The sequence below is a fragment of the Dipodomys spectabilis genome, unplaced genomic scaffold (assembly GCF_019054845.1).
Source record: "Dipodomys spectabilis isolate Male_0828 unplaced genomic scaffold, ASM1905484v1 ptg000026l, whole genome shotgun sequence".
Taxonomy (NCBI): domain Eukaryota; kingdom Metazoa; phylum Chordata; class Mammalia; order Rodentia; family Heteromyidae; genus Dipodomys; species Dipodomys spectabilis.
Window position 1 is genome coordinate 3,660,497 of NW_024870703.1, and position 16,439 is coordinate 3,676,935.

General features: G+C 40.6%; 1 protein-coding gene across 2 annotated transcripts in view; it reads left to right on the top strand.

Annotated features, from left to right (window-relative positions):
* Fshr (follicle stimulating hormone receptor) overlaps window positions 1-16,439 on the top strand; it is a 156,890-nt gene that overhangs the window by 92,705 nt on the left and 47,746 nt on the right. For both annotated transcript variants that reach the window (XM_042675501.1, XM_042675502.1), the window contains exons 3-4: window positions 12,542-12,616; window positions 15,591-15,665. In XM_042675501.1, coding sequence (XP_042531435.1) covers window positions 12,542-12,616; window positions 15,591-15,665 — 150 coding nt within the window. The remainder of the gene's footprint in view (window positions 1-12,541; window positions 12,617-15,590; window positions 15,666-16,439) is intronic.

Below are 16,439 nucleotides of genomic sequence, written 5' to 3' on the forward strand. Positions count from 1 at the left end.
TGTATTTCTTCCCATCCATCTCCCCCCAAATACTTGAACATTTTTAGAAAAAAAAAATTGAAAAAAAAGAATCCTGGATAAGCAGAAATGGGGAGTCTATTCATAGCTAAAAATCGTGTTTGGGATCCATTACCAGGGGTGGGTGCACTGTGTGCCTGACAGAACTCCAAAGAAGTTAGCAGAGTTAGCAGACCAATCTCCCTACCCTCCACTGTAACTTGCTGTGTAGTCTTAGGTAAATCACTTAGCCTTTCTGTTCCCTAATGTTCTTTACTGATAAATAAGCCAGTAAATTTTGCTTTGTTGTATTCTTTTGGTCTATCAGCAATCACTTACTGAACACATACTCTGTTCCGGATTCATTATGGGAAGCCTTGAACATCTGTCAGAATACATTCATTGCAAAAAAAGAGAGGGTACATTGTATTCATTGCTTTGCTAAATGGCAACTTCTTTGTGCAATTCCCTGATGATAATACTAAAAAAAATTACATCCAGGTAAAAAATTAAAGTAAATACATTAAAAAAAGAAGAAGAGAAGGCCATGCCCCTATGGTGCTAGAAGCTTCCTAGAGGCAGAAAAATGGCTCTCTTGAGTAAGTCTGAAGACAAGGCCTGCACAGAAATTTGAGAAATAGTGCCAAAAATACTGAGCTATTGGTAATCCCTGTTCAATGTAGCTCAGTAGAAGCTGAAGCCCAGTGCCCGTGGAAAGCGCTCCAGTTGTGGTACTGCAGCTGGCAAGACGGCCTGTGTGATTATGATCAGCAATGTACCCGGGACGCTCTGAGGAGGGGAAAGCCTTAACTCTAGATGATTAGAGAGGCTCCCTAGGAAATTACTCAGAGAAGCCTCAAAATGAGAATGAGGTTTCCTTCCTGATCTGCTGCTCAAGGGCAAGGGTAAAGGATCTGCTCCCTGTACTCAATGCCAGGCAAAGGATTTGAACCCTGAGATGCCCAGCTGCATTCCACATATTTCTGCAGTGCCTGCAGCTACACAAATTCAAAACACTTCTTTAAAAAAACGTACAAGTCCCTTCACTATAAAAAATAAGGGTCCTGGGCTGGGAAGGTGGCTCAGTGGTAGAGCGCTTGCCTTGCATGCCTGAGGCCCTGGGTTCGATTCCTCAGTACCACATAAGCAAAAAGAAAAAAGCCAGAAGTGGTGCTATGACTCAAGTGGTAGAGCGCTAGCCTTGAGCTGAAGAGCTGAGGGACAGCACCCAGGCCCAGAGTTCAGGCCCCACGACCGGACCCAAAAAAATAAAAATAAAAAATAATAAGGGTCCTCTGAAGATCTGGTAATGCATATGAAGCATGGGAGTAGGATTCTGACATTGAAGGGTAGCATGGGAGAATCCGTTCTTTAGAAACAGAAAATCAGGCAAGTACTGTGTCAGTGAATATGGCTCTCTGATTGGTTTTCTTGTTTTTATGTTCATCCTAGGACTTGAACTCAGGGCCTGGGTGCTGTTCCCTTACTTTTGTTTTGAGCTCTACTGCTTCAGCCACACAGCTCCACTTTTGGCATCTTGGTAGTTAACTGGAGATAAGAGTCTCACGCAGTTTCCTGCTCAAGGTGGCATGAAACTGTGATCCTCAGATCTCAGCCTCCTGAGTCACTAGGATTCTGGGCATGAGCTCCCCGTAACCAACTGTTCTTTTTCCTGTCTAGACAGAGACAGAAATGCTCCCTGAGCTAACTTCTGAATAGTCATGAAGGACAGGGTGGATAACAGCTTTGCATACTCAGTGTTTATAGAGTGCTACATTCAGCATTCCAAAGAGAAAGGCTTTCATGATCACCAATGTGACTCATATTCAGAAGCAACCAAATGTGAGCTACCTTCCTGCTCCTTCACCGAGGCTCATAAAGAAAGGACTTTCATGCCAAGAATAAGAGTTAATGAGGTGGAAAATAGAGGGGCATAAAAGATGGAGTAATTATGAATTACAGAGTGAAAACAGAGACCCGGGGGAGGAGGGAAGCCAGGTGGGAAAGAGAGGTTGTGTTATAGGAGCAACAAGGGTCCAGAAAGGCACAATAAAATCTAGAGAGAATTATTGAGGAAAATTTTAGGGTAGTGTAAGGTTAGTGCAATAAACTGTGATAACTACAATAATTGCCACACACACACACACACACACACACACAATTTCCTTGGTAAAGAGGTCCAGAACATATATCCAGGAAGAAAGAAATTAACCCTGACTTAAAGGAAGCATCAACAGAGCCTTCTATAAGCTGACAATAAAATATACACTGTCTTCAAGAAAAATAACAAGGCTAGTTAGGGATTCTTTGTCACCTGATCTAGGGCTTCAGGACACCAGATCTGTTGGAGACCCTGGAGACCCCCTCTAAGTTTGCCACAGAGCCCTTCCCAGGGAACCGCTACAGCCCGCATCTGCTGGAATGAAAGCTGGAGCTGTCACAGAGGACTGCCTGTGTCATGGCTGAGTGGTTTTTAATAACAGCATCACAGGAATAATTTTTAAAAAACCACTGAATCCTAAGGCTAGAAGTGAACCCAACACTGTTGTTTTAGAGATGAAGAGCAAACACACCCAGAGAAGAGAACTGATGTGACTCAAGGTGAGTGGTTAATTAGTGGCAGAATCAGGACTAGAACCTAGGTCTCCAGACTCTATGAAGTAATCACACAATAGTAAGCAGCATGACCTCTACATGACACCCTGGGCTTTGGTTCATGGGGTAAGACATGCATTATTCATGTGATCTTAAACACACTGGCCAGCTATTAGGCACAGAAGACAGTGTACTGAACAATGAAGAACTTAGTAACATTTTACAGAGAAGCATGGATCTCAGGTGATTCTGGTAATTAGCCAAAGTGATGAAGGGCTTCCCCTTGCCTACTCAAGAGACCTTGCCTTATGCAGCACCATGTTTCTGGAATTCAGAGAGCTAGAGATTTGAATTCCTTAGCCTGAACTCCCCCTCAGACTGTATGCAACTAATGGATTTAGTAGTCTTCACCATTTGAAAGTCATCCTTTCTGGAAGATGAGCTCTTCTTTCTCCCATGAAATTATTGACAAAGTGAGAAGAGCAGCCCAAAAGGCCCATAATTCAGAAATCTACAGCCAGCTACAGATTTCCGCCCCCCCCCCCCCCCGCCACCATCTCCCAATCAGGAGCCAGTGACAGGGTCCAAGGTAGATATTATGTCACCAGCAAGAGGGTCTCCAGCTAAATGAGGACAAACACGTACTTAGTTTCAAGAGGCTTTTCTATTATTATTTGTTTGTTTCTAATTATCCCAGTAGTTCCCTTGCATAATTCTCAACTAACTCAGCCAATATGCATTTAGTTGATACCTCTGGATGTGTCCATTTTTCAGAGCTGGTAGTTGTACAATTCTTGTTGCTAACAAGTTACTAGGTACCATGCACATTGCTAGATTCTTACCTTAGGTATTAAGAGTATGATACATGACAGCAATGAAATCCAAAATGGCAAGGACTTAAAGAACCCATTTCTTTCTTTCTTCCTTTCTCATTTAATGATCCAGTATGGTGTTCCTCTGCATTTTACTTAGGATCTTAGGTCAACAGTGGCTTTGCCAACTTTAATTCTTTCAGGGTTGCCTTGTGCCTCTCCAGCCACCATGTGGAAGGAAGACAGAGTATGGAGTAGCACCGAAATGAGCACATTCTATGGGAGGAGTTTCCTTCTCACACTGCTATCATTTGACAGCAAGATTAGCTAAAAAGTGTAGTCAAGGGCAAGTGTGACACATGGTGGAGCATGCCTATAATCCCACTTACTCAGGAAGCTAAAATAGGAAAACTACAGCCTTGAGGTCAGCCTGAGGAAGGTAAGGAGACCTTGCCTCAGAAGCATAAAAGCAAAATTGGCTACAGATTAACTCAGTGGGAGAATGTTTGCCTAGCACGTACCACACAATACCCGATGTTCGATCTCCCGTACAAAGAAAAAGAAAAAGGAAAACAAAAGTAGTCTAACTATGTAGCAGAGATAAGAGAGAGGAAATAGATTTTTGGGTGACAGCTAAAATGTCTATCCCATATAATATTTCCATATTGCTAACAAAATCCTTCAAAGGTTACATAATTATCTCCATTAAATAAACAGCTCCCATGAGTGTTAATTGCCTTGTCCAAAACCACACAAGTAGGCAAGGATAAAGCTCGAATTTGAACCCAGGCCTGCCTGGCTCTTGGGTACAGGCTGCCATTCACCACATGTGAACTAAGACAAGTGCAAGTCAGCAGATCCATTAGTGAAGGTAAAACAAGGCCATTAGTGACAGTGCACATGACAAGCTATGCTCTCTGCAGAGCAAACGTCTAATAAAGATTAACTATTATCAGCAACATCATTCTTCCTGCAGGCCTCAGTGACACATTCAAGCATACAAGTGTCCCGAACCTAGAGACAGCTTACCATCTCTTATGTATGAGGCTGCTCCAAACTCCTTTTGTAGTCTTTGCTGAAGCTAGTAAGCCACATGGAAACCACATGATATAATCAATGGTCCTTCCTCCTTTCCCCTCTTCACACAATGTCTGCTCCCTCACTCCCTTCCCAATGCCTCATCTTTTATTACCAAAAACCCAGTGGGCTCCTGTTGAACTCAAATAGCCACCACACAGATTAATAAAGGAATTGTCTACCTTTCCACTTCAGCTCTAATCTAGTTCTCCTGCTAGAAAAATCTCTTTCCCTTTCACTTTTGTATATCCTCCTATAATTCCATTTGTTTTCCTAAACTGCAACCCTCCCCAGGCATGGTTGCCATGTATTGATGCCATCCACACTTCTGTACACAGGCAGACAGGCCATGAGTAGGCATTCTTTTTTCTACTTGACACTCCATTCTTACTGTCTTGAATATTATGCATGTAACCACGAATCTAAGTAAATCAGTGAGATACTCAATTCATTTAAGAAGCAATGATCCATGACTCATATAAAACCACTCTTTAGTCATCACAGAGCTAAGATCTGATGATCTGATGGAAATTGCATAGAGTCATAATTGACATAATGATGGTAGAAAATAAAAGAACATTTTCAAGAAATACTGAAAACCATAAGCAAGAGGCTTGGATATTAAATGATCAAGAGAAATTAGATACAATTTGGTACTAAAAGCTTGGATTGTCAAATGGAGTTGTTGGCCTGGAGTTGGAGTTGAAGGGGAGACAGAGAGAGATGGGGTGAACAGAAATAACCAGCCTGCTTTAGACCATCTGTCTATGAATAGACAGGGAATCGAGGTGGACCCAGACAGATACATATTCCAGCAAAGAAGTTCTACCTGAAAGCTATGTGTGGAATGAGGAAGCCCAAGAGGACTTCGATGTGCAGAACTTGAGAGATGCCAAGACCAGGCTTGGGAAATGCTGACATTAGGCTGGGCACAGTGGTTTATACCTGCAAGGAACCAAGTATCAAGAGGATTGCAATCCTACTACAGAGAGGGGAAGTGAGGAGAGAAGGGAAGAAAGAAGGAGACAGAAAGAGGGAGAGAGAAAGAATGACAGGAAAGAAAGAGAAAGAACTGAAAGAAAGGGAAGAGAGAGAGAAAGGAAGGAAGAAGAAGGAAGAAAGAGAGGGAGGAAGGGAGGGAGATGGAGGGAGGGAGGGAGGGAGGGAGGGGGAGGAAGGGAAGGAGGGAGGGAGGGAGGAAGGAAGGACTGAAACTATCTCCTCTTAAATCAGAAACAGAACAAGGATGTCTACTTTCTCTACCCCTTTTCAATATAGTACAGAATTCCTAGTCAAAGCAATAAGGCAAGAGAAAGACATAAAAAGGATTAAAATAGAAAATAAAGAAATCAAACTATCCCTATTTGTAGATGACATGATCTTATATCTTAAAGAACACTAGAAACTCCGTCCCCAAGCTCCTAGAGCTTATCAAATAACTGATAAAATAGGGCAGTATAAAACTCAGTCCACCAAAATCAGTTGCTTTTCAGTACACCAACCATGAGAAGACAGAAAGTAAAGTCGGGAAAGCAATTCCACCTGCAATGGTCTCAAAAATTAAAAAAAAACATACCTAGGACTCAAACCAAAAAAGTAAAGAATCTCTACAACAAAAATTATGAAACTTTTAAGAGATACTATATGTCCATTGGCCACACTAAGACTGGGCGCAAGATGCCTTTTTATGCATGGTCTCCACCACTGAAGTCATACCTGAAAATCAGGTTGATCCTTTAGGAAGAAGGTCAAGGTAAAGTGGGACAAGTTGTCAGAATGTGGCAGGAATATTGCCAGAGGCCTCCTCTGACTTCTCAGATGCATTAGGTAAGTACTTTCCTTTTCTCACATGTCTACAGCAGTCCTCCCTTCCCAAAGCTGCTTCCTGATCCTGGAAAAGGTGATGCCTTTGCTAACAATGCTCTGAAAATGTCCTCCAAAGTGGCAGAGAAAAAAAGATCACCCTACAAGCTGGGTGCTGATGGCTCATGTCTATAATCCTAACTACTTAGGAAGTAAAGATCTGAGGATCATGGTTTGAAGCCAGCCTGGGCAGAAAAGTCCCCATGAGACTCTTATCCAATAAACTACTCAAAAAAGCTGGAAGTGGCACTGTGTCTCTAGTGGTATAGCATTAGCCTTGAGCACAAAAAAGCTCAGGAACGGTGTCCAGGCACTGAGTTCAAGCTCCAGGACCAGCAAAAAACAAAAAATGAAAAAAGAATAATGTTTTAAAGAAACAGGGTATATAGCACATTTCCAGAAAATTTGAGAAAAAAATTCTAAAAACTAAGAAACTATACAATATGGATAACACAAATATAGTATTATAATACATATATGCATGTTATTATATAATATACACATTAACATGTCTACTATTTATAACTATACATAGTATGTGTATAATAATTATATCTATAATCATACATCATTTATTCTATATAAATACATAATATATAATTACACATGTGTGTATTTACATGTGTATATTTGCACATAATTACATGTATGCATGTTTATTTGTTTTTCTACCAGGTTTTTCCCACAGTTCTACATATATACACGTATAATGTATTTAACCATTAGCATAAATAACTGTATCATTATATCATTATATTAAAATACAATATGTCCCAAATCCACCTTATTTTTTCAAGTAACTGAAATGTAGCTCACCTAATGTTCAGTTAAGAAAAGTCTAGCATAGAAGCCCTCCCAGGCTGGATGACAGGTAAAACCCAAGACCCAGGATATTTATCTCTAGATTCCTAGCACCAAGGCCGGTACGTCAAAAACAGGAACTGCTTCATCAAAATTTGCTGAACATTTGCTGAATTCATTCTCCACTCTTTTAAAATCTCACTTCAAGATTCTGCTACACAAGAAGCTCCCTTCCTGCGTTAATACATAATTTGATTTGCAAAGTGTCTGTTTACTGCAAGTTTTCAAGAGCACAGCTTTATTGTACAAAAGTGAAGTTGGAAAATCTTTTCTAATCTTTCAAAAGATAATTCATTCATTGAGCAAACACTTGGCTTAGGATAGGAATACCAAGATAAAAGACAATTTGCTGTCCTCCAGAAGTTCTTTGCTTAGAGCAGAAGATTTATTTATTGCCACTATACAGCACAATGTCAGAATGCAAATCCAGTGTAATGCATGAGCATCTCTGATAGCTACATATGTCCCCTAAATTACAAAGGATTCAGACAAGAAAACAGGCAGCTACACTTAGTTTGAGGTTACTAAAAACCAGGGGGAAAAATGATTCAATGAACATTACAAATATTTTACTACACTTGAATTCCCTACTATACCTTGTCAGGGAAGAATAGGTTGGGAACCTGTTCTGCAAGAGGTGAGGAAGGAAGAGAAAAATGTGAAAAATCTGGTTGGGGAATACTTCCTGTATTAGGAAAAAAGCTTGGTAGTCCATTTTGTGCTGCTATCACAGAATACCTGGCTCTGGTTAACATGAAGAAAAAAATGGACTTGTCTCCTAATTCTGGTGGTTATAGACCATCCAAACAGCATGGCACCCCCACCCCGTTGGGTTACAACATAGCAGAAAAGCTTAAAAGGGAACCTGCTGCATTCAAAGGGGCAATGTCCTCAAGCAAGGATTTTGACTGGGGAGGGGCCAGACTCTGTGTTTTACAGCCACCCACCCTAAAGGAAATGACTCCACCCCCATGAAACAAGCAACAATCCCTTCACATGGGCAGTTGGGACCCTATCACCTCTTAAACGCTTTATGCCATCTCTCAGCATGGCCATGCTGGGAATGATGTTTCTTGGATAGGAAACAGCAGGAGACACATTTGAACCATAGCTTAACTACAGCAGTGAACCTGTCAATATTCCAACCTCATTCTTCAAGGAAATAGAAGAGGAATCCAAAAATTCATATGGAACAATAAAAGACCCCAATAGCAAAAACGAGCTGTAACAGAAAGAACAGTGCTGGAGGAATATCAATACCAAATTTCAAACTCTACTACAAAACCATAGTAATCAAAACAGCTTGGTACTGGCACAAGAACAGACCCCAGGACCAATGGAATAGAATCGAAAACCCAGGAATGAACTCACAGACCTATAGCCATCTAATCTTCTATAAGGGAGCTAAAAAAAATAGAATGGAAGAAAGACAGCCTCTTCAGTAAATGGTGCTGGCAAAATTGGTTAATCACTTGTAGAAAACTAAAGCTAGATCCTTATATATCACCCTGCACAAGAATCAACTCCAAATGGATCAAAGACCTCAGAGTCAAAGTAGACACTCTGAAAACATTACAGGACGGAATAGAATAAATCTTAGGTCTCCTTGGCACAGGCCGAAATTTACTTAATAGAGACCCAGAAACACAACAAATCAAAGAAAGGTTGGACAAATGAGATTGCATGAAATTGCAGAGCTTCTGCATGGCAAAGAACATAGCTAGCAAGATCAATAGAAAGCCCACGGATTGGGAGAAGATCTTCACTAGCCATACAATGGACAAGGGTCTCATATCTAAAATATACCTGGAACTCAAAACATTAAATCCCCCAACAACAAATCCTCAAAGGAACAACTGCCCAATAAATAAGTGGGCTAAAGACTTAAAGAGAAACTTCTCTGAAGAGGAAAGAAGGATGGCCAATAGACACATGAAGAAATGCTCAATCTCCCTAGCCATAAAAGAAATGCAAATCAAAACAACATTGAGATACCACCTCACCCCAGTTAGAATAGCAGTGAAATTTGACTTCTTCACATATCTTCCGATATCTCCAAATTGTGTCATGGAAATACTCCTGAGGCCTCCAGCCTCTGGTCACAGCTCTTCAGTGTCTCTTTATTCAATCCTGTCGTGACTCTGCTCAAAATGAACTAGTCTCAGCACTGGGCAGCTATAGTGGGGGATTTCAAATGGACTTATACATGAACACCTTAGCCAGCAGAGTGAAGGTCTGAAGGCGAATTTGGTAGGACTCATCCCCAGAGAGCATGACCTTTACTCATAGTCCTTCATTGGACTGTATTTCCCTTTCCTTCATGTAAACTTGGACTGGAATACACAGAGGAGCTTAAAATCAACTTTTCTAATCTCTCATCAAATGCCTTGTAAACCCCAGTAGTTATCAGTCCTTTCTTTCCTTTCTCTGCTATGGGTGTTCTGTCAATTCAAGAGCCTTGTCTCCTGTGCAGAAAGGCTAAGCAAACCTGGGAGACAGAGAAATAGAGATATAGAGAACCAGATGCTTTCATACAGAGGTCAAATACATGTGTGTGTACTTGAACTGTTATATTAGTAAAATAAATTCCCTGTGAGTAAAGATTAAGTCATAGACAAGCCAGGCTTGGGTCTCTTGCTGGAGTTATACACACTACTAACTCCCAAAAAAAGCCAGGAAAGAATCCCTTCTGTAGGCTAGGAGGTTCCATTCACTGAATAGAAGATTCTTTCTTCATCTATTTCTCCATCCATTCTTCTATCCAGTAATCATTTACTGAGCATTAAATGCATACTAACTTGTCACATGCTGGAGATGCAGAGAAATGAGGAAGGTGTTTTCCAGAAATACAGTCAGAAAATGGCGATGGTCATCAAAAATTGTACTTATTTCCTTACTTATGTAACTTTATCTCCTCTATACATCGCTTTTACAATAAAATTTTAAAGAAAACCTTCAATGACAAGCTAATGTAATAACTGCTTATCTGAGAAATGCAAAATGTCTTTTGAGAATTTAATGGACAGGGAAACTTTAATGATGACAAAGGCTTTTCAGAGGAGATGTAGAATTTGTTTATGTCTAACATTTTACTCCCCTTGGACTGATATGGTTGGGCTCTTCTAGACATGTGCACACAAGTTGTGAGGAGAAGTCGAGTAGGATATTGCTACTTCTGCCCTAAAGAACTTTGCACTTCCCAAGTATGGTCCTGAAACCAGCACCAGCATTTCAGCCATTAGACTCACACAAGGATTTTCCAATGGGAATCTGCATTTGATCAAGTTACACAGGTGACTGATATGTGTTAGGGTTAACAGTTAGGAAGCTCTGGTCTACAAGATAAGGAGAACTTCACCTCTAGAAATTAGACTTCTGCAGATTTGTTCTTGAGGTCAAAAGTCCTTGGTACTTTTTGACAAAGGACTTGATAAACCATCTTCTCTACATGCTTATTTTACAATGAAGAACTTGGGGTCCAAAGAGATGCTTACGATGGCCATGTAGAGAAGGAATGGTGTGACCCTGCTGTTGACCACAGCTGGTTCTGCACAGAGCCATTGTATGCAAGACTGAAATGTCAACCTCAGGGTCCTGTCAAAGGATTGTAGAGACTATAGGGAAATAGTTACTCAATAATAAATAGTTACTTAATAAATAATGATGGAATTGAGCAGAGGCAGAATAGGATTAAACAGAACATGACCTGAGAATTTTTTAATGAAGTGCTTTATCAGTGCTATACTTTATTTTCCATCTCCCAACCCTCACCTGGCCTGAGGTACCCCCCCTTGACAGTCCAACACCCTCTCTCCTATCTTTGAAGTTGAAACTACAACATATGAACTACTTTCGGAAATAATTAGAAGTGTTTCTCGACTTGGTTGTTCTAATAATTTCTACTTCTTTTAGATGAAATAAATAAACCCAGATACTAGAATTCTTGACACATGAATTCAAATAAGGAACTATGTCTAGCTGTTAGGCTGGAATACAGTGGTTATCAAATATATCACTATTGGTGAATTAGGAAGATACAGCCTCCATTAGAATCTAAGTTCTCTTTGTCTCCTAAGTCCTCTTCTCCATGCTATCTTCTGTCCCTATATACTTCTTTCACTTGATTCCTTTAAATGTTCTGCTACCGCAGAATACATTTTCTCTTGAAGAATGACCCTTTACGCACAGGACTTGTGAGAAACGGCCTGGGCCCTACTGCATTGTCAGGCCCTGGATGTGTCCTAGCACCCTCGCTGACACAGCTGCTATTATAGTCATGTGTGCCCCCCCCCCCCGGGCCCCTCCCAACCCCTCCCTGCTCTGCTCTCCAGGCCTTTGTCACAGCCTTTCTAGAACTCATCAGCTAAATCCCAGGCCAGCAGACAGTTCTTCTGCCTTGGCCAATTTGAATGCCTGCTGCCTGTGAGATTTCCTGAGACTCTTCAGCTGCCACATTAAAACTGCATGAGAGCCTTCTCAAGAGGCCTAATAATAGCACGTTTCATCTGTGAGCCACTTTATAAACATTAACTGATTAAGCTGCCCTCACTCCCCATAAGCCCTGAGCTTCTGTGTAGTGGACTTGATTTTTTACAGACTTTAAATTGCTCCAAGAGAAACACACACACACACACACACACACACACACACACACACACACACACACACACACACCCCTGGAATCTGAAAGCTCTTATATGGGTATAAACCATGATTAATTCTACTTGTGTGATAGCATGGAAGCAGGTAAGGATTTAAATCCATGTTTATTTTAAAGGAGAATGCCAGAGAAGAACTTAGCTCCATGGTCTCAGACAAGGTCATTGAATTATAACCTACCATCTGTCTTTATAAATAAAGTTTTATTGAGACATGGGCCATTATGCATTATCTGTGGCTTCTTTTGCACTGCATTATCAGTCAAGTAGTTGCAACAAAGACCAAGTGGTCCACAAAACCAAACCAAAATGTACTTACTATCTGGGACTGAAGAAAAGATTGCTAAGTCCTGGTCTAGGGAACTTACTGTTTGTTCTGATCTTGTATGTTTGCTAAATATGGCTAGACAAATCTCTCTCCCCTTCTCTGGGCCTCAGTGTCTACATCCACAGACAAATAATCTCTAAATTGCGCCATTGCCTTGAATTGTTCTCCCACTGTTCTGTAAATATTGGCATCTAGTGTGTTTTTTCTTGTTATTATAGCTGACTCCTTTGAGGATAGGAACAAAGTTTCATTTGTCTTATGAATCCTCCTAGACAAAATGACCTAGCTGAGTCCAAAAACGTTTATGGACGTTAACTGATCTGACTTAAATTGTGTTGCCTTTATTACAGAGAGATTTCTCAGAATGATTGTTTGGAAGTGATAGAGGCAGGTGTGTTCTCCAACCTACCCAAGTTACATGAAATGTAAGTAAGAAATGAGAGGAGTTCTCCTCATTATTCTTCACAAAAGCCTTATCATTCTCTTACATTGTTGGGAGGCCCTGGTTCAGTTCTGTCCTCAGATCCAAACACTATCATTCTAAAATGTCAAAGTCAGCCTAAAAGCTACTGTAATTTGTCCCTGTCTGGTGATCTCTAGGTCAGAACCTACCCTGCTCACTGCCTCTCCTGAATTGTAGATTCAAGTGCCTTGTCCTATGACTATAAAAATATACTATCTCATTACTTCATTCTGGATTATTCCCTAAACAAAGCCCCAAATAAGCGCCACACAATATGGCTGAAGCTGGGAATCCTAGTCTAAATGCTATCCAAGCCTGTAGACTTACCATAAAAATGCCACCAAGATACAAAATTACGTAAGTTTTTGTTTTTTCATTTGTAAAATTGGAGTAAAAACCTACACCTCATAAGATTACTGAATAAAGGAAAGTATTAATGTAAATTAAAGTCAGGGTATCAACTGGCATAGAACACTTAAATTCAATGATCTTGGATTCTTCTACTATCCCAATCAAATTTATTTTGTCTAGTGGACAGTCCAGTTTGACAAACACATCAGTACAAAGATTCACTCCTGTTTTATACTAGTTTATACTTACCATAAATTAACTCAGAATCATATAATATCAAGGCCACAAAAGACTTTAGGCATTGGCCAAAAGTTTCCTAAGTGTATTCTATGTACAACTAAGAACCTAGGAAAATATTAAAGTGTTCAAAAAAGAAAAACAGATGCCAGGCACAATGGTACATGCCTAGAAGTCCAGTTACTAGGGAAGCAGAGATCAGGAAGGTCACAGTTCAGGGCCAATCTAGGCAAAAATTTGCAAGACCCCCAACTCAGAAAATAAATCCAGTGTTATGGTATGTGTCTATAATCCCAGCTTCATGGGAGATATAAGTAAGATGATTCTGGTCCAGGCTGGCCTAGAAAAAAGCCCAATATTCTATATGTGAAATAACTAAAGTGAGAAGTACTGGTTGCAGTGGTAAAGTACCTGCCTAGCAAACACCAGACCCTGTGTTCAAACCATAGTACTGCCAAAAAGAAGGAGGAGGAAGAGGGGGGGGGGAGGAGGGGGGGGGAGGAGGAGGAGGAGGAGGACAGGGAGGGGGAGGAGGACAGAGAGAGGGAGGGAGAAGAGGATGGAAGGAGGGTGGGAGGGAAAAGCTGGGGGGGATAAAGGGAGGAAGAAAAAGAGTGGCAAGGTAGGAGAGAGAGAGGGAGGAGGGAAAGGGAAGGGAGAAGGATGCAAAAAAGAAAATATTTTATGTTTATCAAATAAGGAAACACTGCAAGTAAAGTAGCACAGTTACACTTATAGTAGGAAAAGATCTCAAAGTTTTTTACAATGATATACATTTAGAATCTACAGGAAGAATATCATATTAAATATGTCTCAATTGATATTACCAGAAAGGTATCATTAGGAACAGAGAGGTGGTAAGGCTATCTAAAGTTACTCAACAGAATAGGGACATGATCATAAATCTGAGCTCGTTTGTATCTATTTAAATGATTTTCACTGGGCACCAGTGGTTCATACCTATAATCCTAGCTACTTGGAAAACTGAGATCTGAGGATCAAGGTCCAAAGCACACTAGGTCAGGAAAGTCTGCAAAACTTTTATCTCCAATTAACTACCCCTGCAAAAAAAAGCTGAAAATAAGCTGTTCAAATGGTAGAGCTCTAGCCTTGAGCAAAAAAGCTCAGGGACAGAGTCCAAGCCCAGGACCAGCACATTTTTTTTTAAGCATTCGCCAAGTATTTTTAGAGGACAGATACAAAATATTATGGGTGAGGGGAGGATTAAAGAGTTGATAGAAATGACAATTATCCTTACATTTCTCCTCCCTTTGCTTCCTTCCACTCACTCTATTTCCCCACTTCATTCTTCTTCATTGACATTGCCCTGCTAGTCCTTTTCTTCCTCCTTCTCTCTCTCTGCTTGGCTTCTTCCTGCTCTGTATGGGAAAAGGGAATGACCAGGGAGTCTCAGAACCTACAGGGCTTATCAGAGAGATTAACCAAAGTCAGCCAGCTTTTTGGACGTGGTCAGAAAGGCATTTGTCCATGTGGTCCAGTGGGCAGCAGGGCTGATGGGGCAGCCGGTTGATGGCGAGGTGCTCACTCCCACACAACACTGACTATGTTTACAATGAGTAACTGTCTGGTACTTGGATCTAGTTGGCTACAGCTTACTGCTACCTAAAAGCTAATGATTCAGGGAGGAAGTCATTAACAAAAAGTGTCTCTGAAAATATACATTGATCCAGCAAGATAGGGTAAAGACAAGCTCTGTTGGAAATGTGAACATGTTCACCTCCGGACTATTGATCAGGACCCAGCACAGGCCAGAAACATGGGCTACAAGTCACCCCTTCCCATGAGTGGTAAGGGAGCAGCATCCATGTGCTGCATGAAGGGAGTCATGCCTACTCCAGCTACTGTCTGGTGGAATTTCGTGGTTAAAAACAAGTTTTGTTTTACTTTGCCATTTTACCTCTGTTTCTCCAATTATTTTTAGTGCCTCATCCGTTTTCTTTCCCTCACACACTCATCTTCTTTTCACTCTCTTCTATTGTTTTTCATCTACTCTCATATCCAAGCCAAAGGATGAATTCTCTTTATCAACTTCATCTGAAACTCAGTCTCCTCTGACCCTTAGAGGCTTTTTGGGTTAAAGACACAGTCCTGCACAGCTGAAAATGACTCTGGTGAACGGGTCCCAAGAGATGAGTCTTAAATACAGCAGGGTTAAAAGTTAGTTTACACATTTAGTAGAGGAAGAGACACTGCATGCTTACTTAATTTCTGTTGGATGGATGGATGGATGACTAGAACAATGATTTACTGATATACTTTGTAAACCATGAGAAATACTATAGTATTCCTTGTAGTTGAGATCACTTTGCATGTGCCTTCTTTTACAGTAGAATTGAAAAGGCCAACAACCTGCTGTACATCAACCCTGAGGCTTTCCAGAACCTTCCCAACCTCCGATATCTGTAAGAACTCATACATTTGACACCTTCTCTATAAAACTGTTCCATCTTATTTTAGCCCAGTTGCTACTCTGGGAAATTGCTTGTTTGTTGAGAACTGGGGGTAGAGAAATTGAGGTGGAGGTAGGGAAACACTTGGTAGATTTTAGCTTAGCTTAATGAATAAATTCCACTAATACAATTTCATTTTTGTTTTTACTTGCAAAAATAGGAAAAAGGAATGCCATTTGCACCAATGGGATTGTCATGCAGACCTCTCACAGAACAAAGACATAATTTCAAATTAATGAGATCTAGCCAAAATTGCTTCTGTCATTTTTTTAGTTAGTGAACTTGACCTCAAGACATTGATTCTCTTATTTTACATAAAGTACTTTATTTATCTGATAGATTTCAGTGCTTTAGTTCCTAAGTTTTAGTTAACAATAGACATGGTATTCTTTCATGCTAGTTTGAATGTTGTTTGAATGCTCTCATTCTTGTTCAAGGCTGATGTTCTGCCACTTGAGCCACAGCTCTGTTTCCAGCTTTTGCTTGGTTAAGTGGAGATCAGAATCTCACAGACTTTCCTGCCTGGGCTGGCTTTGAACCTTGATCCCCAGATCTCAGCTTCTCAATTAGCTAGGATAACAGGAGTGAGCCACCAATACCAGCTAGACATAATATTTTAGCTCCAACCTTTGAGCCTGCCCTATCAGCAAAATCACTGCTTCCCCCACTCAAATGGCTTTAAAATTAGTTGAGGTCTTGACAAAGACTTGAATATTATGATGATGC